Genomic DNA, 25314 nt, shown 5'->3' on the forward strand with positions numbered 1-25314 from the left:
TATGCCAGCGCTTGATCCAATCCTCGAAACATTTTTTATATTCGGTTTTCGGTATGTCCATCAGTGCTTCCTGCGATTTTTCCATTACTTCCTCTCGGCTGCTAAAATGCGTTCCCCGTAATGGTTTTTTAACTCGATTGAACAGAAAGAAGTCACAGGGAGCCAAATCAGGTGAATTCGGTGGCTGTTGGATGGTATTTGTTGCATTTTTCGTCAAAAAATTACGAATAATGATAGCACTGTGCGACGGTGCGTTATCATGGTGCAAAATCCACGAGTTTTCTGCCCACATTTCTGGTCTCTTTCGGCGAATTGCTTCACGCAAACGTCTCATAACGCCCAAATAATACTCTTTGTTTACTGTCTGGCAAAAATTCATGATGCACTACACCGTTGTAATCCATGAAAACCGTCAGCATTGCCTTCTTTTTTGACTGAAAACGACGTGGTTTTTTTGGTCTCGGCTCATTTGGTGAACGCCATTCACTTGCCTGATGTCTGGATTGCGTGTCGTACTCATAAACCCACGTCTCGTCTCCAGTAATGATCCTTTTGATGAATGTGGGATCGGATTCAGCCTCGCAAATCATGTCTTTTGCGACGTCAACACGGTCTCTTTTTTGCAAGAAATTGAGGTCTTTTGGCACCAACTTTGCTGCTACACGACGGAAACCCAAATCATTAACCACAATGTCTTGGGCGGATCCATAGGCAATGTTCAAGTCCTCCGCTATTTCTCTGATGGTTAATTTGCGGTTATTGACCAACATTTCTTTTACTTTATCAATTTTTTCACCGACTTTCGATGTCGATGGTCTGCCACTGCGTTCATCATCTTCGATTGACTCACGACCACTTCTGAACCGCTCGTGCCACTGGTAAACGACCGTTTTTTTTTAGAGAATCGTTGCCGAAACACTTTTCCAACATTTCCAACGTCCGTGCGCCACTAAATCCGTTTTTTACGCAAAATTTAATACAAGTTCGTTGTTGCAAATTTAAATCCATTTCTGCAATTGTAAAAAATCGCCAACACACACAGAGATAGATGTACTCTTGGCTACGTAACTTTTGCAAATGTCAAGTTATGACACTAAGATTTAAAGGGAATATCAACAACAGATGTACCAATTTAACAAAAAAAACAGAACTCAAATCGGAACGATGGGAGCGCCACAGGGTGGTTATTCCGGGAACTTTTTGATCAAGGTAGTATATACTTAAACAACAATTAATTCAAATACATTAAAAATTTATGCCCAATAAACCTTTCAAAGTAGAAGAAAATTAAGTAATAAATTCATTTACGTAGGCAAAATGTACAAAAATAGGTTTGCACAAATATTTGCATAATAAAACTTTATGTATGGTCCTTTTGCCAAAATATGAATTCATTTCTGTGCATGAAAGTTGAATTCATCTGAAAATTTTTATTCCATAGGCTATGTCAATTGTACATGTAAAAAATTAAGTAGAGTACAAAACTACAGACTCCCAAACCAATTGGAAGTATTTCTTAGAAAATGACAGCTTACATACATTTGTTATGAACTGGAATCCTTTAAAAATGCTGCCACTTATAGAACAAATATTCATTAAGGTTCATCATAACCATAGTAAGATAATTTCATCAAAACAAGCAAAATTAAATGCCAAAGCATTTCATCGGGCATCGGGATGATAAACATGGATATGATACAAAATAAGTATGGTATGAAATCAGGAATTAAGAAGTTATTTTGACCAATAGTTGAAAAGCATATTTTGATTTTATTACCTGCAATATACAGTCAAATAAACTTGACAAAAATTCATCATGAATTTGTGAATTCATTCACAGTCAATTTTTTCGCCTACTATCAGATTCTCCCAGCTTAAGTCACTTTCACCAGAGAATTCTTGAAACCCTTTCTGGGCACTAAAACATCGAAATATACACTGCACACACAGAATAGGTAAGAGGCATTAGTCTCTTCTTCCTGACACACCCCTGAAAGCATAAGTAAGTGCTATCAACCTTCAGAAAATGGTAAAAATCATTAATAGCACGAGAAGATAACCACGATGCCGCATGTTCCAACCGAGTACATCATGAAATTCTCTCTTCACTGGCTTCTTCAAGCATTCTCCTTTTCCATGCTTCATAATCATTACTTCCTTGGGCAACATCTTCATCACAGCATTCAGAATCACCAAGTTTTGGTTTACAGCTTTCAGATCCTAAAATGAAAACAATGGGGATAATTGTAATCCCAAAAGGCACAACATGCACCAAGACACCACCTGACCCAGCACACACATTCCATTCCAATGCAACTATTTCAGAGTGTCAAAATCATTCGCCATGGATGGGATTTGAACCCGGAGCCTTGATGTCCGGTCGAGTGCTTTAGCCAGTTAAGCCTTCGAGGCATCCTCTTACACTCTGAAATTTTGAGGGCTTTTAAAGGAACAAGATGTCGTGATGAAATACCGTACATACAATGTCACAGGCATTCATAGTCGTCAGCATCGTGCCACAGTCCACGAGGTTAAAGCCAACTTTTAAACACTTAGGCTGTTTATACATTTGACAATTTCCCATTAAACTGCGTGAGATGCCGCAACAGTGACTTTTAACGGAGTCATCCTCTAATGTGCATTTCAATGCAATAATTTCAGAGTGTAAAAGATTTTTACGCTCAGAAATAGTTGCATTGAAATGCACATTAGCGGATGACTCCGTTAAAAGTCACTGTTGCGGCAACTCCCGCAGTTTCTTTGGAACATTCCACTCCTTTACGAATGAATTTAAAAAATAAATAAAAATAAAGGACAGGGGGGGAATCAAATGTGATATCCTAATATTTTGGAAAGTGAACAATACACGAATATGGAATTGTCATTAACCCTTTTGCTCTTACACCATCTGTGGCTTTCAAGCCCAAATATCTAATGGCTGCAATTTCTGCAAATTTCAAGCCATTTTTTCAAATTTTTCCTAGTTTGTTTTTTAAGTCAAGGATATTGACATTTTAACTAATAATGGAAAACATTTTAGTTTCTAATTGAAAATGAACTGGATATGTATAAATACAAAGTAATTTTAAAATAAATATTTAGAACAAAAATTTTAATGAAACAAATTTTTAGTTACAAATAGCATTACTATTAGAACCTCTACATCCTACCTTTATCGAAAGTTGAAGCATATATTAAAAATTGCTACGTATTTATCTCTATCATATCCACAGTTAACGCTAATATTCCTATTTGTTCAAGAGATATAATGCATAAGATGAAACAGTACTTTCCCCAGCATCAGCAAGTGTGTTTGGCCAAACACTGCCCATGCAAGCTTTCATGGCATCTAAAGCAGACAGTCCTGGATCTTTTCCTTTCATTTTAAGAGCTGCATACACAACAATTGGCTTCTTTTTTTGAACAGTGTTTTTAGCCATACTTTTGATGAACTGTCCCTTTTTAAAACCACTATTTAGCCAAATAATACCGATTACAAATGCTAGCCTTGACTAAGGTTTCCTAGATACATTGTAATTTTCCTGACCAACTATTTTAACTATTCAAAACCATCCTAGATAGATAGTGGTGGGAATAAAGATTTGTGCCTGCAACAATAGGAGCTAATAGATATTCCATAAAGAACAGGTGAAAATATGCAATAGGAGGAGTCACTGATGATGGCACGAATTTTGGACCGGCCATATCCTGGAAGAGATGGGGGACAGGGTGGGGTTGTCCGTGGTCTTCAATGACTTTCCATCCGTCAGATCCACTGAGTCAGATTCACCATCACTTTCAGATTTAAAATCACTTCCTGATGAAAAGAGCAATTCACTTTCGTCCATTATATAGACGACATAATCCGCAATTCCTTTGTCAGTCTACATAACTTTTTGAGAAGAGATTGCCATTAAGGGTATCAGAAATTATCCGATCCAGGGATCACATTTTTGGCACAAATACAAAGTTTACAATAAACGCATGCACGCCCTCCCGGTAACATCTGTGGTGCCATACGAGAGAAACTTGTCTTGAATGCAAAGGAAAATTCTTGTGACAATGTGTGTCAAAAGGTGAATGCCATGCGATGAAGCAAAATGATCATACCCAACAAAATTGACACATGTAATAAAGCCAGACAATGATGCTCGAGAATTCGCAGGTGAAGTTGAGATACAAGCACTACCATTGATAGAAATAGGAAACAGATGGAAAAACAAGGAAAAAATTCAACTAGCATTCCATCTCACACGAAGTATCAGGCTACAAATTATAACATTGAGGTAGAAGAGCACGGAAGGAAGTTCATGTACGAAATGATGGAAAGAGAATGAAAGAGATAGGGGCATCTATATAGCAACACCTACAGACTTATTTTATTCATTTATTTATGTACCCTGCAAGCCACGGGTAGGGTGTGTGGCAGGGCATGAATACATAATTGAATAATTTTACCTGAACATGACCCTACCGCGGTCAAACAATGTTATTAGGATCCACTTTCGTTCCTGGAAAAAATGAAAACTAAAATATATCTGTTCTACACTTAATCTCTCTAATTTTATTTTCATGATCTTTCCCACCGTAGAACGATGATAATACATTTTCAACATCACTGCTAAGGAGCCGTCCTTCCCATTTATGCAAGAGCTTCAATCTGTAATTTAACCTTCGCTCCATTGAGTGATTGCCAGCCTAGCTACTCTTATATTTTGGATACGCTACTAAGTTTATCATAGAAACGTTTCACAAATCTAGCTCCTCTATGCTGCACGCAATCCAATTTGGCAATTAATCAAACTTCGTGAGGATCCCATATATTAACTTGCAGCATGTTCTATAAATGAGGCCTAACCAGCGCAAGATAACATTTATCTTTGACCTTTTCATCACATCTACCAAGCACTCTTCTAATCAATGCTAATTTTTTGTTAGCTTGTCCACATATTCCCCATATGTGTGTCACCCAGATGGTGATGGGCGAGGTGTAACGCCTAGGTATTTAATCGAATCTAGTTATTCCACTTCGGTGTTCTCAGTGCAGTAGGCGCTGTCGGTGGGAATTGTACTTTTTCCAAAAGTTTACCACCATTCACTTGTTTAAGATTAATTCTAATTGCCAATTGTCGCACACGTGTTATATAGTATTAGGTCATCTGACAAAGCTGCTCTGTCCTCAGGATCACGGATATCACTGTAAACCACTGCATCGTCAGCTATCTTTCTGGTGACGATAAGAGAAATAAAAATCTTCAATGATGACTCAAGGCCAATTAGCTTCGTCTGATTGATGACGGAAGATACTTATTTTTGTTTAGAGAAGAATTACTTTTGTTAATGTAAAATACATAATTTATTAAAACCACCCCCATTTTGAAAGAAATAACAAACAAATATATCATGGGAGTAGTAGTTTTGAGAGTTTTAGGGTGCGTCGACAGCTAAGGTCATTTTGCACCACTCATTAAATATAAAACTAAAATTCCTTTTTACTTAGGAATAAATAAATAAATAAATACGATTAAATATAAATAAATAAATAAATAATTGTTAAAATCAAAGGCCATTAAAATTATGAGATCAAAAACTATATCTGCCTCATTAAACCAGTTGCCCTTAAAAAATTTAAGACTCGATTTATGGACTCAGAGTCATCCCCTAAAATATTTTTTAAGTCTCCCCTTATCTTCAACATGTCTCTGGTCCCTTGGTATCTTCTACATTCTGTCAGGATATGTTTTATTGTCAGGGGTTGGAGGCACTCATTGCAGCGGGGCTGTTCTTTTACCTCCGCAAAGAGGTACGAATGAGTGAGGGCAGAGTGTCCTATTCTCAGGCGCGTAATCATGACCTCTTCCCTCCGAATTTTCCGGATGGAAGAGGACCATGGTGAAATGACCGGTTTTATTGCCCTGAGTTTATTATTTTGCAGAGACTGCCAAGCCTCCTTCCACTGTTGCAAGACCGAGTTCCACAAGGCGGCCTTTACGTCCTCCATTGGAACCAAGGTGGAGTCGGTCTCGGGTTTTCGAAGGGCATCCTTCGCTGCCTGGTCAGCTTTTTCGTTACCTCTTATGCCGACGTGACCAGGAGTCCATATAAAGGAGACCCTGTTACCCTTTCTCTGAAGGGACAACAGGGTATAATGGATCTCCTGGACTATCGGGTGCACAGGTGCAAAGACTGATATAGATTTTAGGGCGCTCAACGAGTCGGTGCAGATGAGGAAAGAGCCATTGCTTTCTTTTATTTCTCCTAGGGCCGTCCTTATGGCTGACAGCTCGGCTGTGAAAATGCTGCATGAAGTGTGCAGTTTTTTCCTCACGACTCCATGGTAGTGGGACACGACCGCATAGGCACTTGACAACTCTGACTTTGACCCGTCGGGGTAGACGGGGACAAAGTCAGAAAGTGAGCTGAGGACGGCACTGAAGAGCTGCTGGTATTCGGAATCGGTGGTCTTGGCTTTGCGGCGTGCACTGGCAATTAGTTTAATATCCGGCATTGGCGTTAACCAAGGCGGATACTTAGCATAGGAGACGGGGCATATTTGAGGAAATGTAAAATTTACCTCATTAATAAAATCATTAAAACGAACGGCAAAGGGCCTAGTTGCCCTTCTCCGCCTGTTAAATAAGTCTAAAAACCGTTGGTTAAAAACTATGTTAAAACAAGGGTGGTTTGTCTCTGATAAAAGTTTACAGGCATAATTGCCCATTAAAATCATCCTGCGGGTTTCCAACGGAGGCTCCCCTGCGTCTGCAAGTAAGCTTGGGACTGGGCTTGTTCTAAATGCCCCGGTGGCCAACCGTATCCCAGCATTGTGGACACATTTAAGTGGTCTCAAGTAAGACTCTCGTCCTGAGGAATACAATATGGAACCATAGTCCAGTTTGGATCGCACCAAGCCTCTGTACAATAAAAGCAAGGTGGTGTGGTCTGCTCCCCAAGTGGAGTGAGTTAAAAACTTTAAAACGTTGAGGGTTTGGCGACACCTCTCGCGTAACACGCGGATATGCTCCCGCCAGTTCAGCTTTTGGTCCAGGATCATGCCGAGAAAGCGGACGGACTCCACAAATGGAAGGATCCTACCCAACAGGGTTAGGGTCGGGGTAACGTGATAACCGCGAAGACGGTGAAAGTGCACGCATTTCGTTTTCTCCACGGAGAACCGAAATCCGTTCTTTCGCGACCACTCTCCAAGTTTGTTTAGAGTCACCTGGGTTTGCCTGGAAGCGCTTGGCAGTCGTGTCGACCGGCAAAATATGGCTAGGTCGTCCACATAGAGCGATGCCATCACCGGGGCATTGATGCATTCCACCACGTCGTTGATGGCGATGGCAAATAACGTCACGCTCAGTACTGAACCCTGGGGTACCCCGTTCTCCTGTGTAAGAGATCGGGAAAAGTGCTTCCCAGTCCTTACTTTAAAAAGGCGGTTTGTTAAAAAATTTCTGATAAATAGGGCCATGTTGCCTCTAAATCCCCACTTGTGGAGCGTGTTGAGGATTCTCCATCGCCACACACTATCATAGGCCTTCTCCAGGTCGAAGAAGACTGCTATGACGTGTTGACGTTGGAGAAAGGCTTCCTGGATGAAGTTCTCAGTGCGAACCAGATGGTCTGTCGTGGACCTGCCACGCCGAAAGCCGCACTGAGCGTCGGAGAGCAGGTGTCGACTCTCCAAGCACCACATGAGACGTCGGTTTACCATCCGTTCCATCACCTTGCACAGGCAGCTGGTGAGAGATATGGGACGGTAGTTGTTCGGGTCATTTTTGTCCTTGCCCTGTTTTGGGATTGGTATCACGATGGACTCTCGCCAGGCATTTGGAAAACTGCCCTCGTTCCAAAGCTGGTTGAGGGTATTTAGGACCTCCCCAATCGCAGTTTCCGGAATGTTCCGGAGAAATGCGTTGTGGATTTCGTCCGCCCCTGGCGAGGTGTAATGGGAGTCTTCGATGGCGGATTTAAGCTCCCAGGGCGTGAAAGGCTCATTGTAATATTCCCGTGTAGGACCTGCACCAAATTTGAGATGGACTCTCTCGCATCGCCTCTTCCTGTTCACAAAGTCCGCGGTATAGCCCTCGTCACTGCTATTGGCCGCGAACTGACTGGCAAATATGTTGCTTATTTCGGCAGGTGAATTAACCACCCGGCCAGCAACAAGCAATGGCGAGATGACAAATGAGCCCTTGGACCCGGAGATTTTCTTGACTTTGTCCCATACCTGACCAAGTGGCGTGCGATGGTTGATGGTAGAGACGTATTCTATCCAGGAAGCCCTCTTGGCCTCCTTCACGGCCCTTCGAGCTCGCGCTCTCAGGCGGCGGTACGATGCCAGATTAGTTGCCGTGGGATATTTTTTAAAAATATTCAATGCTTTTTTCCTCGCCCGAATCGCCCTGTCGCATTCCCCGTTCCACCAAGGGACAGGAGCTCGATTAATATTCCTGGACGTACGAGGGATACTTTTGGTAGCTGCCGCCAACAGCGTTGAACTTAGTTTATCGACGTTGTGCAACGCGTCGAAACTTGCGTCGTGTTTATATGTAAACATACGCTTGAAAAGTGGCCAGTCCGCACGGTTAATACGCCACTTTTCCGGAGGTTTTGAAATGGTGGGCGAAGAGTCTTCTTTAACGAGTAGAAGAGGAAAATGGTCACTCCCACAGAGATCGTTGTGGGTGGACATTTTCAGCTTTGGGGCTAGACTTCGAGCATAGACAAAGATCTATTGCTGAGAATTCCCCATTGAAGCAGTTAAAGCGGGTTTTTTCGCCGCTATTTAATAAAAACAGGTTAAAATCCTCAATAAAGTTGGATAAAATTCGACCTCTACTATTACTTTGGGTTTCTGGCCCTCCCCAGAGAGGATCATGGGCATTAAAATCTCCCATCAAAATGAACGGCTGAGGAAGCTGGTGGACAAGGGCTTCAAGGTTCAGGCGGGTCACCGGTGCACCCTCTGGCAGATACACGTTGCATAATGTCATCCTCTCAGGGGTGTGCACCGTGACAGCGACGGCCTGGAATGGAGAGTTCAGTTGGACTCGCAAGGTGTAAAGGGCCTCACGGGCCGCAACTGCTACTCCCCCTTGGGCTCGTTGGCCACTTAGGTCATCCATTCTAAAAACAGTGAACCCCTTCAGAATACCCTTATCTTCAGCCTTAAAATGGGTCACTTGGAGACAAATACAAGAGGGTTTAAAATCTTGGATTAAAATGGCCAGCTCCTCCTTGTGCCGATAAAAGCCATTGCAGTTCCACTGCAGAATGGAACACATTTAAAGTGTTAAATTAAAATAAATAAATAAATATATAAATAAATAAGTTGACTAAAAAGGGAGATGACCAACTCTATTGAGGTTATCGCTTGAAGCGATGTTTCCTCTTCCACTCGTTTGCGAAGACCTCAGTATCAGAGATACTCTGGTCCTCTTCAATTACCTCCGGCTTCTTTGGCTTCACTGGAGGCGGCGGGGAAGGTGTATTCTCACGCCCTTTTGGCGTGTTCCCCTTGGTGGTTTTTTGTGGGCTCTTCTTTGAAGGGCCCACAGGAGTAGGTGGCTCCTTGTCCACCTTATTCTTTGTGTCCTTTACCCTTTTGGGTTTAGGCACTTGCGTGTCCATTGGGGATTCTTTCGGGATCTCTGTCTGCGTGGCGATGGTACACTTTACACATGGCGTGGTTGCAACGGAAGCAAAGGACCGAGAGAAAGTTGGGGCGATTAGCGCCCTGTATTTCCTCCTCGCTTCCGCATATGGGATTTTTTCCAGTGTTTTTATCTCCATGACTTTCCTCTCTTCTTTCATCTTCGGGCAATCACGAGAGTACACTGGGTGTGTACCCTCGCAATTGACACAAAGAGGTTCCGAAGAGCACTCTTTATCCTCGTGCGCGTCTTTGCCACAGCGCGGGCAGGTGGCCTTGCCCTCGCAGCGCGACGCGACATGGCCGAACCGTTGGCATTTGAAACAACGCACGGGATTCGGGATGAATGGCCTCACTGGTACCGATTCATAGCCCACAAACACCTTGTCGGGTAGTCTATCACGCGCAAACGTCAAGATCACGGAGGTGCTGTTCACGTTTTCTCCGTTGCGCCTCGTGGTGAGTCGACGACAATCAGTCACTCCCTGAGAGAACATTTCTCTCTTGATTTCTTCGATGTCCACGTATAGGAGGTCGTAGTGACTGATGACTCCCCGACAGGTGTTAAGAGTGCGGTGCACCTCCACCTTAATCGGAATGTCATGGAGCATTCCCATAGCAAGCAGTTTTTCGCTCTGTGTGTCGTTCAGGGTCTCTATAAGTAGTGTACCATCCCTGAGCTTCTTCACGCTCTTTGGGTCCCCAGGCACAATCTGTGACAACACTCTGCGAATTAAGAAGGGAGAAACCTTTTTCAAGGTCTCACCTTCCTTTGCACAAGACATAATTAAATAGCGCTTACATGCGCCGATACACTTCTCTCCCCCGCCGGTGTCCGGACGGGATCTTTTTAGTGGTAGAAAGGGTTTTTCCTCCATAATAAGAAATGATTCGTCCCTCGGCCTCCCCACCCGCCACGGAGCCACACATTTGGGACGCCACTCCGCCAAACCGGAGCGGTCGCCAGGGCTAACTCGAGGGATATAGCGCTTCTGGAGTGGTTGTCTGTTTTGGGGTGGATCTTCGGTGCAAGGGCCCACCAAAACCCTTACATCTCCGACCTCCCTACGCAGACCCCCACAACCTTGGCACTCGCCACCGGAGCGAAAACGCGACGGAAGCCGATTGACCGGGAGTGGCTAGCTCCCGGCCTCCCGTTTACGCGAAATCCGGGGCCAAAGAGGGATATCGCTCTCCGGTCCATACAGGGCATCCGAAACCCTGCTGGGAACCAGAAAGATCACCCTCCAGGATCCCCTTCTCTCCCTTACGGGTCTCCAGGCACGGCAAACACCTGGGCGGATCGCAGGCCAGATGGTATGGCCGCTCACAGACAGTGGATTCACAGCACTGTCCGGACGCATCCCTTGCTGGCTTGGGGTTTGTTTAGGGGTTTTCTCCCCGCCCTTTTAGTCGCCTCTTACGACAAGCAGGGATACTGCGGGAGTATTCTCTAACCCCCTACCCGCAGGGAGGAAATATATCATTATCAGTTTAAGAGAGATTAATACATAATTTGCGATGAATAATAATTTTTCAAACTAGTTTAAAACAAGAGCTGATATATCAGAACCTTGAGCATCTCTGGGTTAAATATCACACAGCCATGTCAGAAAGTTATCCTCACCCACTCCTATTTATTGCTAATAAGTTTTAAAATTTTCCAACTAAAGAAGTATTTTGGTTTTGGAAAGAACATTAATAGATACATGCGTCACACACCCCTCCTCGTTGAATCCCAACGTACGCTCCTAAATCCATAGCATACCTGGAGTCTCAGGCTCTTTCGTGTTTGGGCATTGCGCACGCCTGTGTGTGAAATCTCCAACAGGCGCAGAGTAAAGAAAGATTGAATCACCTGATTGTAATAACTAAATGTATTGTGAATCTACACAGCACGGCAGGCTTAGCACAGGTTCTGCAGGATTAAAAATGTAAATAACCAGTGATGATATTTAAACTGAGGCGGCATTACATAAGGGGGCATGATCCACACATGCCTCCCTCACGAGTGCTTTCTCATGGCAATGTCCCTTTTAGAATAATAAGAATTCAGTTCATCTCCATCCCATCCAAGACAAATAAGATGCATAAACCAGCTCTCTACATAAAATGTTGCAAGAGGAAAAATGGAGAGAACTTTTAACTTCAAGGAGAAGGATTACGCTGATCGATAATTGCGAAACGTGAAGTTCACATCACGTGAAACGTTCAAACGACAGCATGAGTTATACACCGACATAGCAAGACAAGGAAACCAATCTGCACAGACCAAGCTTAAGTTTCCAACATTGTTTGGGTATTAATAAAGTCAAACCAGTCAGATGTGGCTAATGGAGTGCAGAGGCATCATCCTGATTTAAAACAAGGTGTCTTGATGGAATAGAATGTTGAGGGCATAATGTTTAGAAGTACTTTGCTTGCAGTAGAGAACACACATTAATGAAAATATTTCAAAGTGCTTCCAAAAGTGACACAAGAACACAATGGCTAATGGTTCCTTCACAATAAATGTCAAAAATACTTTTCACGACATGATTTTATAGTCCGTAGAGTTAGCAGGGTCAGTCCTATTCAGAGCCTTTTCTAAAGAAATCAGTCTGAAGTAAGAAATGCATGTTAAATTACATATTGGGAGAAGAATCTACAATTGCAGACCCTTCCATGGTAGGTAATAACAACCAGATTACTTTTATTGGACAAGCAACAGTAAATTTTTTTGACATCATCCCATTCACAACACCGGTCCATGTCACTGAACCAGAAAATGTTTTTGAGAGAAAGTTGAGGCCGTGCATTGCAAATGGATTACCACTTATTAATGTACGAAGGAAGAATCAAAAGACTTATGTTTCCCCAGGACAAAATTTATTTCTGTCTAATGACAAATTCTTTCCTGCGGAAATGCAGTCTTGGGATTCTTCCTTCGTGAGCCAAAAAATGAAATGAACTTCACGTAAAAAATTAGATTTACTGTTATTGTAATTTCTAATTTCTAAGATCCTGAAACTTACCTCTCAAATTCTCCTCCACTAAATCGTTGACAGTGGCCTTCCTCTTACGGGCATATTTTGTGGTTTCCATTCCTGCTAGCAGCAATGACATTTCAGATGTCATTTTATCAAAACTTGCCCCCTTGACTCGACTGATTTCTAGAAGCATCTTCTTCGACACCTTTATTTTCCTAAACCTGTTGACAAGTCATATCAATTAATACTTCACCAAACAATTTTAAATGACAGTTGTCTCATGGTAACATCGGTTTTGGATTGCCATGGAAGTCAGCCCCTGACACACACTTCTAATCCTCACCAGACTTAAAACCATAATATCCTACACCTCAATAAAACATGGCACATATTCATTGATTTACGTGGTACACTTTCAATAAATTCCACTTGCCTAACCGAACGATCAAGTGAAAATCTTATCACAATCACTCAACTCAAAATAAGAATGAAAAATTTGAAGCGCACCAAATTCCAATCTCCTTGGACCGGCCAGATGGAATCAATCAACTGACTGATTAGGCTCTGAATGGAGAGGAATCATTCCACTCATTTCAAACCAAACCCCAGGACTCATTCTCACGACGGTGTCCATTCCTACATTCTTGGGAATAATAATTGAGATGGTTCCCCATTGCCTTCCTTAATAGTGTTTTTAACGTGATGCCATCACTTACTGGCCGCCTCACTGGGCTCAGATGCCTTTGCACCCACCTGATTGAGGAACAGACACTTCGCCTGGTTCCTAACCTTCGACCTAATTGGCATGGGTGACCCTACCAAGAGCAATCATCATTACTCCCGCCAGCACAGCTCTAGGGGTCATCGGAATCCAGAATAAGAAGTGGTCATAAAAAAAGATATCCATTGCATTGCAATTAAAAATTCATCACCACTCAAGACAGTTTCCTAGAAGTTCAAGCTTCCTACCATCATCACGATTGCCATCATAAGAAAGTTGGCCAAGGAATTCCATCCAAACTAAATTCCACTGCACAAGAAAATATGAGGCAAGAGAATGAATGCAAATTGTCACTTCTTCTTTACGCCATTTTCCATATTACCCCAGTCTACGTCTTTAGTCCGTGCTAGAAGTTTTCAGTTTTCTGAATCTTTTTATAAAAGTCACCATGCAACTTTTCACCAACAACTGAGGTAATGGTGCGCTACAAATTCCACGACAGGAAATCAAATTTGAGACAACACAGCATCACACTCATGGCAAGATTTGAACCCATAATGCTCTGGCTGGGCAAAAAATCTAATTTTGACAGAGTAGCTCAATTTGCCTTTGACTATGAGCTAGCTCTGGATTTGGAGAAAAAGCTTTTGATTAGCTAGAGATTCAGCGTGTAAATATACACTTTTCACACAAAGGTGATGTACAGGCAGAATATATTACGCTGCTTATTTCTTCAAGGTTCAGGTCTCACCCTTACTACTTAGCCCATCCCTACTATGAAAAATTGACACGTTTAGAATTTAATGCATCCAAATGCATAAGCGCACAGCCATCCTTTGATAATTCTACAGTTTCTTCTACAAAAACAGAATCTAAATTGATAAGAGAAATCTGGAGAACCAGATTAGATGCATTTACTTTATTTATTCATTGAAATAATACTAACAAAATGAAGGAATTTGAAAGCACAAATACAGAAATGAGTTGGGGCATACAAAAGTCGAACTCCGTGACCCTTGCACTGGTCAAGTACAATTCACGGTTTGCAATTATCTCCATTCCTCATCTCGGTGCACATAAATCATCTTTGGCCACTGCAGAATTTGTTTCACACTCCATAACTGCTACAGAGCATAATATTTCCTCAGAATGAATTGGAAATACAGGTACTACGATGCAAGTAAAAAGAGTAAAACTAAAACCACGGGGGCATTGTCATTAAGGTATGACAAGATAATATACATAGCCCTGCCAACAAATTCACTATTGTAAGAAAACTTTTTTTTTAAACTGCAAATGATAATGGTTTTTGCCAGTCATAACTATATAATTTATTTCTCTAACAAGAGATGCAAGGCATATTACTTGGTATCCAAGTTTTAATAAATTACAACAACAACAATTTCTTGGTGACAGTTTAGGTAGAGGAATGTGTCGTATAATCTTGTTCCTTTGAAGCCCATCAAAAGTCACCGAGGAAGCACCTTGGTATCTTAATTGGTAAGAGGGCACTCAGCTGGAAATCAAAGGATTTGAAACCCGGTCGAGGCAAATCCTTTTTACCCTTTCAACTTCTTGCATTTAGTAATGAAATTGAAAATTTTCCTGACTCACAAAGTCATTTTTACCTAGATATCTTTTAACTTCAATGAACAGCACTTAACTTTACCCAACTCTTCAGTAAGTGCAACGTCATGAGCTATATGGGTCAAAAAAACTTACTCATCTGCTGCCACAAGCCCTAACCATACAAGATGGACAGAAGATGAATGTTCCAGAATACAACCCGACAAGAAGAATGAAAATGATTCAACTCTCCAGCTGCAATCCCATAATGTCGATGAGTCCGCCAGTTCTGGTACCTATTTCCTGAATTTAATAATAATGATCAAAGCAACCGATGTCATGCTGGAGTGTGAATAGTTAGTGAAACATATGTGTTGAAATATGCAGCTCTGATATTATTGAGTAAGTTCAACCTAGCATTGAATTGTCTTTCTTCTAATGAATCTTTCTTAGCTAGCTTTTTGACAGTAAAATAACCAACGTAAAGGAAGAAAAAGTAACACTAAAATCATTATTGTTCATTACCAGATAGCATAACAATGTTCCTCCAGATAGATTATAAAGAATTAGATACAAAAATCTTTCCAGCTTCTTTATGAAAACACTCTGAATACACAATAAAATGAAAGCTGGATCAATTTGATACATTGGCTGCTGCCAAATATGTACCTCAATGCTTCCTCAAGTATTAAATCTGACTTTTTGATCATTTTGATTTCTGGAGTCTAATGTTATGCCCTGAACCAATCCATGCATTTGAATCACTATCACTGAACGAAGCTCAACTAGCTACACTAGGTGATGTCTGCCTTACCCTTGTTGCATCAGCTATTCTGAGAAATGACATCAGAGGCATCTGCATCAGCCTCAGTGATTTGAGTCTCCAATTAGGAGAGGTGCTACCATGGTATAGCAAAAACAGGGTCAACTAGCTATGGGTGGAAAGTTACAACATTGGGAGTTCAAGCGTGAAACAATTCATTGAGCTTTATAAAGATTTAATACAGTTGTTCTATTATCCTCCAGCCATGGTAAACAATATTGGTCAGGTCCCTGAAGTGTGCCCCCACTGTCAAATATATAAATATATTTTTATTTTATATATATACACATTATATATATATATATATATATATATATATATATATATATATATATATATATACACACATACATACATATATATACATATAAAAAAATATCTTCGAAATGGAACGCTCTTCGGCGACGCACAAATATATAAAAACACAGATTTAGATTTTTAGAATATAGAGACACAAAGAAAGGACACTCACAATTTGTTATTTGACGTTTCGACAGCTTGGCTGTCATCTTCAGGAAGACAACAGCCAAGCTGTCGAAACATCAAATAACAAATTGTGAGTGTCCTTTCTTTGTGTCTCTACATTCTAAAAATCTAAATCTGTGTTTTTATATATTTGTATATATATATATAATTATAATAATATATAGATACATATATATATATATATATATATATATATATATATATATATATATATATATATATATATATATATATATATATATATATCCCTCCCCGGACTACAACCTTGACGTGGTGGAAGGGCTTGTGCGTTCCGATGACCCCTAGAGCTGTGCTGGCGGAGTAATAATTATTGCTCCTGGTAGGGTCACCCATGCCAGATAGGTCGAAGGTTAGGAGCCAGACGAAAGGTAGTCCACGCAGCGTCTGTTCCTCAGTGAGGCGGCTGCAATGGCGTCTGACCCCAGTGGGGCGGCCAGTAAGTGATGGTGTCACGTTAAAAACACTATTGAGGAAGGCAACGGGAAACCACCTCAATTATCATTCCCAAGAAAAATATGATGGACAATAGAGATATTTTGAGTCCTGGCAACCACGGGGCTCGGCCCAATCGGCCGTGTGTCGTGCCCGGCAGCGGGGGAGGCAAGGCTTCCGCCGTCGTCATCCCACGAAACCCTTGCAAGGGAAAACCAGCAGCAGCAGGACAGAAGACGCACGAGAAGAAGACGAAATTAGTTAGAATAGGAACGTGGAATGTTAGGACAATGATGAGGACAGGGAAATTGGAGAATGTTAAGCGAGAGATGGAAAGGGGAAATATAGATATTTTAGGTCTATGCGAGGTGAGATGGAAAGATAGCGGGGATTACTGGAGTGATAAGTATAGAATAATATACAGCGGTGGGGACGAGAGCCAACGAGGGGTTGCCATAGTATTAAATGAAGAGGTAGGAAGAAGCGTAGTCAACATAGAGCAGGTAACGGATAGAATACTACTAGTGGAGATAAAAGCAGAACCGACTAACTTAGTTATAATTCAGGTATACATGCCACCGAGCAACCATAAGGAAGAAGAGGTCGATAAGATATACGATCAGTTAGAGGACATGATCGCGTGTGTTCCTGCAGGGAAACATCTGATAGTGATGGGGGATTGGAATGCGACGGTAGGCGAAGGAAGAGATGGTGATGAGGTGGGCGACTACGGTTTAGGCACAAGGAATGACCGCGGGGAGAAAGCAGTTGAGTTCTGCAGGAGACAGGGGTTAGTCATCACCAACACTTGGTTTAGACACCACAAAAGACGCAGGTATACATGGAAAATGCCAGGTGACTCAGGAAGATATCAGCTAGATTATATCCTGGTTAGACACAGGTTTAGGAACAGTGTGATAAATTCGCACAGCTTCCCGGGAGCAGATGCGGACTCAGACCACAATTTAGTTGTTATGAAATGTAGCGTACGTTTCAAAAAGATAAGGCAGGGGCGGCGAGTTAGAAAATGGAATGTAGAAGCATTAAATGGGTTGAAAAGGAAGGAATACAAACAGGCGGTAGAGAAAATCATGGAGGATGGTAAAGGACTTATAACTATCGAAGAAAAATGGGAAATGATCAAAAAAGGGTTGTCTAAAGCCACAAAAGACACTATTGGAACCGTTAACGCTAAAAGGACTAGGAAACCATGGATCACGGATGAGATGATTACAAAGATGGATGAGCGGCAAAATGGAAGAATATAAATACAGAATCAGGCAAAATGAAGTACAAAGAATTGAACAATAAATTGAGGCGGGCAACAAATAAGGCAAAAGACGCATGGTGGAAGACGCAGTGCGAGGATATGGAAAGTCTCCAGAGGAAGGGTGAAATCGGTGCGCTGTACAGCAAAGTTAAATCGTTATCGGGAAGTAAGAAAGAAAGAGCTATGCTAACAGTTAGAGATAAGGCGGGTAAGGTAATAGTTGACGCAGGAAAGATCCATGAGAGATGGAAGGAGTATATAGAAGAACTGTATAGTAAAGAACTCAGACCAACAAAGTTAGACATTGAAAAAGAAAATGACGTAGAGGAAGACAGCTTAGGTCCAGGCATACTAGACAATGAGATAGAAAGGGCATTAAGGGAGATGAAACTAAATAAGGCCGTGGGGGTAGATAACATTCCTGTGGAACTTTTAAAATGCTTAGGAAAATGTGGGAGGAAGAGGCTATATGGGCTGATCCGTTGCATTTATGAGGAGGGAATCTGGCCGGAAGACTTTGTGAGAGCAGTTTTAGTTCCGATTCCGAAAAAGGTAAAGGCCACGTCATTTAAGGACTATAGGACAATTAGTTTGATATCCCACGCAGCTAAAGTTGTTCTCAGGATCATAAACAAAAGGATAGAGAGTAGGGCAAATGATTACTTAGGGGATGATCAGTTTGGGTTTAGGAAGGGGAGAGGTACGCGTGATGCCATTGCAGTAATGAGATTATTAATCGAGAGGAATATAGAACACAACCAGGATGTATTTGCCTGCTTCGTAGATTTCGAAAAAGCGTTTGATAGAGTGAATTGGGAAAAACTAATGAGTATTCTGCAGAAAATAGGAATAGATTGGAGGGAAAGGAGGCTAATCCGCAACCTGTACAGGTCTCAGACTGCTCAGGTGCGGGTGGGAAACGGGGAGTCAGGATGGGCAGTGTTAGGAAGGGGTGTAAGGCAGGGTTGCCCATTATCACCGCTGCTGTTCAACCTGTATGCAGAGGAAATGATCAAAGAGGCATGGGAAGAACTAGAGGTAGGAATGAAAGTGGGCGGGGAATTCGTAAAATCAGTTAGGTTTGCTGATGACCAAGCTTTAGTTTGTCAGTCAGCCAAGGGGCTGCAAGCATTGCTGAGTGAATTGGAAATTCAGTGCAACAGGTATGGGATGAGGATCAACATTAATAAAACAAAGGTTATGCGATTTTCTAGAAAGAAAAAGGGCAAGCTTAACATTAAAATAGGAGGGCAAAAACTAGAGCAGGTAGAACAGTTTACGTATCTCGGTAGTGTTTTGGACCAACACGGTCAAAGTAGTAGGGACGTAAGGAGAAGAATTGCGCTAGGCAAAGAGGCTTTCACGAGGAGGAGGGAGTTGATGACGGGGACTTTGAGTAAGGATGTTAAGAAAAGACTCGTAAAAACTTTGATATGGAGCGTAGCTATGTACGGTGCGGAAACGTGGTCATTGAAGCAGGAGGATAGACGTAGACTGGAGGCTTTTGAAATGTGGGTGTGGAGAAGAATGGAGAAGGTGAAATGGACAGAGAAGAAAACAAATGAGGAAGTACTTGGTATGGTGGGCGAAGAGAGGGGTTTGTTGGGAGCAATCCTATGGAGGCAGGAAAAGTGGATGAAGGGGGTGTTGACCGGCAGTGGGATGTTGAAGACTGTGATAGAGGGTAGAATGTTGGGCAAAAGAGGAAAGGGAAGGAACAGGATAGGGATGTTGGACGGGATGAAGGGCGGAAGAAAGTACTCAGAGATGAAGAGGGACCTGGTGTAGAGTAGAATTTAGGGTTGTGTTTGTTAGTAGTCACAAAATATCCCTCGTATATATACATATATATATATACACATATACATATATACACATATACGAGGGTCATCCGGAAAGTAGTACCCGTTCGTGAAATAAAGACACAAAAGTAAATATTAACAAACATAAAAAATTTTATGTGAAAGAGGATACTTTAAACTACTTCTCAACATAATCTCCAAGCAAATTAAGGCATTTGTCATAACGTGTGACAAGTTTCTGTATTCCTGCTGCATAGTCCTTCGCCGCCAGCTCATTGAGATACGCGAGGGACCCATCTTGCACAAATTTTTGCATAATGCAGATGGTGTTTAACAATTTCATGAACAATTGTTCGAGAAACATTGGGAAAATGCTCACAGATGTCATCAATTGTGACGCGCCGATCGTTCCTCACGAATTCGTCAACTGAGCTCACCAGTTGGTCTGTAATGACAGACGGTCTCCCCGAACGCTCATCGTCGTGTGTGTTCCCCCTCCCCATGTTGAAGTTGCGACAACACCGCCGAACAGACGACTCGTCCATTACATTGTCTCCATACACCTCCTTTAATTGGCGATGAATATCACATGGGCGAACGTTTCTTGCATTGAGGAATTTAATCACTGCCCTCTCTTCACAACTGGCGGCGTTCTCAATTTTTTTAAACATTGTAAACAATCACAGAAACAACACAGGCAATGCTAGCGTCACGCAACTTGGCTCAGAGAAGGCAGACAAGCCACTGAAGCTATCTGACCTCGTCCAGCGGCTACTCACGTCGTCAGCACTTCATGCGGCACGAACGGGTACTACTTTCCGGATGACCCTCGTACATATATATATATATATATACACTCATATATATATAGAAACAGATATAAGGAAAAGGGATAGGAACACACATAAAGGACAAACACAATAGAGGTGGGGATGGCGGAGTCGAACGGATCACGATTTCGTGTTTGAATGTGTATTTGGCCAATGTGGCTCATCTCTTTCTTCTGGCTATGCGTGCCACGAAACGCACTGTTCCTTTCCTGTATGATGTTGTATGAATTCTAACCCACTGTCCTTTCCTCTTGTGTGTGGTGTCTATTTCTCCTTTGGTGGGTGAAAGAGTCCCCTGACACCATCTCTTGGCTAAAGAATCGGGGTGCTTGGCGACATATTAGACCCACGGATCTCAGGGTATATTACGTTTCCTTGATAGCTCAAGTGGTTAAGAGCATCCGCCCGGCAAGTGGAAAGATCCGGTGTTCGAGTCCCGGTCAAGGAAATATTTTTACTCTTGTGATCCGTTCGATTCCGCCTTCCCCACCTCTATTGTGTTCGTCCTTTATGTGTGTTCCTATCCCTTTTCCTTATATCTGTTTCTATATATATATGAGTATTTATTCGCTGTTTGGCAGGATTTCGTATATATATATGTACTCCTCCCTTCTAAATTCACTCCCCCTCACACTCTCCATCCTTTTTATTTATCATGCAACAATTTCACCACCCAAGCTTTATCCCACCTTTCAACAAATTAAATTTTTCCCCTGTCCATGTTTGCTTCTCGTTATTTATTGTTATGCTGTTATTGTCTTTTGTCCTCGTTCATGTTTGTTATATTTTTCACAGTAAATTGGCGCTACTGCTGTATGTGAATAATGTTTGAAAATAAATAAATAAATAAAAATGAAGACAAAAATTCTCAGACAGGATGCAGTTTCAGTCTATTTTCAATGCAACATTAGAAATTCTAACGTAGACCCTTCTAAAACAAAAACAATCTTAAAAATATGTCACGAGGTATTAATACATATCTTGTTCATGAAGTACAGGTAAACCTTGAACATCTAAGTCTTCTGGTATTAACTCTGCATTGGTCCCGGAAGACATAGATCTACAACCACCCTGGAAGCCTTCACAATGAATACATTTAAACATAATTAGCAAGAATAACAATCTAGTATTCATAAAATATTTGTAAGCAAACCAGTTGATAGCATCTAATGAAATATATACCTAAGAAAAGATTTTGACAAGAGTTCATACAAGCAAAATCATCAGAAATATTAACTTTGATGAAGTGATCAGCAAATTTAGTGCATAAACTAAAACATGAAAGAGCCAAGGGAGCAATGTCAGATATGCAAGAGTCAATATCAGTTCTCATATTAAAAAATTCTAGCTGGCAGGTTATTGACTACGTGCAAACAAAACTAGACCTGGAAGGAGTGAAAAATTCAATATTCAATTCCCCAAAGAGAATTACATTTACCCTTAACATATGCATGTATCACACAACCCTATTGGAGAGCGAGAGTATGAAAGATTAGGGGATCAAAAAACTTTATGTGGATTGAACACACTGAAATGTGCCAATTAACTAATGATACTGCACACTCCAAGTTTTTAATTACCATTATTAAGGTCCAATCTCTTATTGTCTTAATATAATGCCTGGATTGATAAAAACTGAACCACCCTGCATTTGGAAATTGGACAAAAAAGGAAATGGCATCATACCTGGTGATATTCACACTATTTCATTGGCCAATTTACACTCGCAGAGAGCATGAATACCAGCACCAAGTTCAGTGAGCTGTTCAAGTAATGATGATTTACTTTAGAGTTACTGAAAGTTTACACAGAAATATTTTAAAATAAGGTTCCCATCAGATGCACTGTTACACGATTGTCCAACTGTTGATTATCGAGTCTGCCATTTCAAAATTGCCCTTAAAAGATATTCGCAAAACATCAGTGGATCACAAGAAAATGAATTTCTGACAAGCGCATGCCATAAACATGAAATAAATATAATAAAAACCCACAAATAAGTTATCACATATCCAAGATACTTTCCCCATCACTCAAGCCTCACTCATGTTAACAAATTGCCAATGAATATAAAAAATGAAGCCACAGTAAATAACCTTAAAAGAGAATTTTAGAAGCCGCTGTTACTGAAATGCTGTCACTGTGGATGAATTTACGAGTGATAATTTGTGATGAACTGCAATACTTCATGTAAAAGTGTATTTGTAGTGTTTCAAAGTATTTTTCTAAATTTCATTTGAGATTTACTGCTATAACTTATGGAATACGTTTACTTTTGTGAATTATTCTAAATCTTACTTTCTGTACATATTTATGTTTTCTATACTACATGACTAAATGCAGAACAATTTTACATTTTATTCATTCAAATGAAAACTCACCCCTAGAATGTGTGGGTGCTTTAAGTCAGTAGGACACTAAATTTTGAATAATTAACAACAGAAAAATCTGCCTAGCAGCTACGACATAAATAATAAATTCACATTTCAAGTTCAACGGCCTGATAAATTTATGGTCACATGACCTGATTAGTGAGGAAAACATAACAGCGTGAGGTTCAATTAAAACAACCTAGGACTAAGTTAGTGAATGATGAAACCTTTAAGTTTCGGTTACACTTCCACCGACTTACCTGCATGCGCAATACACGGCAAATGTAGCGTACATTGGGTGCTGTAGATCCAGATGTTTATTTTTATTTGAGCCCTTTGAATGCTCCTCAAAATACCTACAAATATGAAACGTGATTTTGTAATAAAAACATCGAAGCCCAAAGTAGTAACAAAAAACTGACACGACGTCAATACTGAATTCACAATGATGGAGCAATAATTGGATGAACTTGCACAATCAACTCGGTAGCAGCAAGGTAACCAACTTACCTTTTGAGTATATCCTCTGCTAAGTCTATTGCTTCGCTACAGCCAAGCTGTATACAAACTGTTTTCACACAAACTTTTTGCTCTAGCCCCAATATTTTCTCAAACATATGGTAGCCATTTAAATACAACTTCTTCTTGGTGCCTGACAATGCGATTGCCGTTTCCTGAAATTGAACTATTTGTAGATAACTGCACAATAAATGTTTACCAAATTGATTACTCAATACGACTAGCTACAAACACAACTCTTACTCTGTCGAATGCTACTCCGAGAGAAGAAGCTGCTAAATCCAAGCACAATATATGGCGGCATGAATCGCTGATTTGCTGCAAAGCTTTAGCGTTTGCAGCAATTTTCAATTGCAGAAGTCTTGATAGCTCACTCCCCTTCCTGTGAACATAAAAACACGAATGCACTCGGCGTTAAGTTCAAAAAGCATTTTTCGTATGTTTTATGGCAATCACATCCGTACCATGACTACATGACAGTCAAATCTCCACGAGGCCTCTACCGAAAGAGCAGTTACAAATGAAAATATTGTTCATTAAAACTGCGTTGAAATTCTTTTCTATCGACAACTAACGCAAAATATACGAGACTTCTTACAATCAATTTAGTTTACCAGGAATTTTGTAAATCATATGGTAATGTATACAGCTTCAAAACAACTGCGAAAAGGGATATTTTCGTCTAAAATTATTAGTTACCTGAGTATTGAATTGCTAACACCTAATTTGACAGATAAATCCCTCAAAATCATTCCGGGCGAAGACGTTTTCATTTCCATTTTCTCGCGTACTCCAACACCAAGTATGCTGTCAAGTTTACCGCCGAAGATGTCAGCAGTGTGGATTGAGCAGATACAGCAGCAACGTTAGTAGAATGCGCAAGTGATACAGGCGAGAGGAAAGACCACGTGATTTCAGGCAAAAGGAGGCGGCGTTTGAAATTTGTAAATTGCCCTCATCAATATATAGTTATATAAAAAATAAACATACAATATAAAAAAGGAACATACACACAAAATAATTCCGACTTTTATTATGTGTGTATAGTTATGATATCGATAATCTTTGTACTTTCCGTGATGAGTCTTTCCTTTGTAATTCTTTAATTAAAATAATATTTCTCAAGCGATTTACGGTATTGAGAATGAAGTCATAGATTTAGATTTCATTTTAATTTTGAATCTATTATTACACGTACCAAAATGAAAGTTATTCTCCTTGGCGATGATAATGTGCTCTTTTCAATTTCTTCCATAAACCAATATACACTTATTTTTGATTTTGTAATAGTTCCTTTTTATTCTGTGTATTGTTTATTTTAGCTACTACACTTCTTATGCTATTTTCCTCTGTCTATGACTGTACTAAACATGTTTTTAGATATTTATCCTGTTCAAATCATTAATTCATTTTCCTCCGAATTTTCAAAAGCATTAATACATTTCAGTTTCACTTCTTCATCAGAAGGAAAATAATCCCTCACAATAGAGATGGTATATTTGTCAGCATTAATATCGATTTGAGCCGTCGTATAATGTACAATGAAGGGATAAGCAGGGAATGTTAAAATTCACTTTTACCATAGCTTTACACTATTAATATACCAAAGTTTCCAGTGATCATTAAAGTTATTGATAACATCATGCCTATACGATGAAATAATAACTTGTGCAAGGATATAGTCCTTCCTTTTTTGAACATATCCTTGCACCCATAAGCACAGCATGGGTGAAACATGTAAATATTCATAATTTTGCCTAATATCATGTAACCACCTAGTTTATAATGTTAGGCTCCAAATGGATCTCTATTAAATGTCTATGATTGAGCTCAACCCAGTTGGAA

General features: G+C 40.7%; 1 protein-coding gene and 1 non-coding gene across 2 annotated transcripts; one reads left to right on the plus strand and one right to left on the minus strand.

Moving 5' to 3' along the window:
• Positions 1–1783: 1783 nt before the first annotated feature.
• On the minus strand, positions 1784–24294 carry Orc6 (Origin recognition complex subunit 6). The gene is made up of 6 exons (XM_071591033.1): positions 24169–24294; positions 23713–23851; positions 23461–23624; positions 23211–23306; positions 12673–12848; positions 1784–2220 (listed from the first exon to the last, which is right to left on the minus strand). The coding sequence occupies exons 1-6, from the start codon at positions 24246–24248 to the stop codon at positions 2090–2092; spliced, it is 786 nt and encodes a 261-aa protein (XP_071447134.1). The 5' UTR covers positions 24249–24294; the 3' UTR covers positions 1784–2089.
• On the plus strand, positions 20951–21026 carry TRNAA-GGC (transfer RNA alanine (anticodon GGC)). The gene has a single exon. It is a non-coding gene; the product is annotated as a tRNA-Ala (tRNA).
• Positions 24295–25314: the final 1020 nt, after the last annotated feature.

This window comes from Hetaerina americana, unplaced genomic scaffold, assembly GCF_022747635.1.
Source record: "Hetaerina americana unplaced genomic scaffold, ioHetAmer1.1.p SCAF_40, whole genome shotgun sequence".
Classification (NCBI taxonomy): Eukaryota; Metazoa; Arthropoda; class Insecta; order Odonata; family Calopterygidae; genus Hetaerina; species Hetaerina americana.

What these genes read in the sequence shown, in the direction of transcription:
- Orc6 (XM_071591033.1), bottom strand. Translation starts at nt 24,248, where the DNA reads ATGGAAATGAAAACGTCTTCGCCCGGAATGATTTTGAGGGATTTATCT. An exon ending in GTTAGCAATTCAATACTCAG is followed by an intron (nt 23,852 to 24,168) that starts GTAACTAATAAT and finishes TTATGTTCACAG; the next exon opens with GAAGGGGAGTGAGCTATCAA. An exon ending in GCCGTGTATTGCGCATGCAG is followed by an intron (nt 12,849 to 23,210) that starts GTAAGTCGGTGG and finishes ACTTGTCAACAG; the next exon opens with GTTTAGGAAAATAAAGGTGT.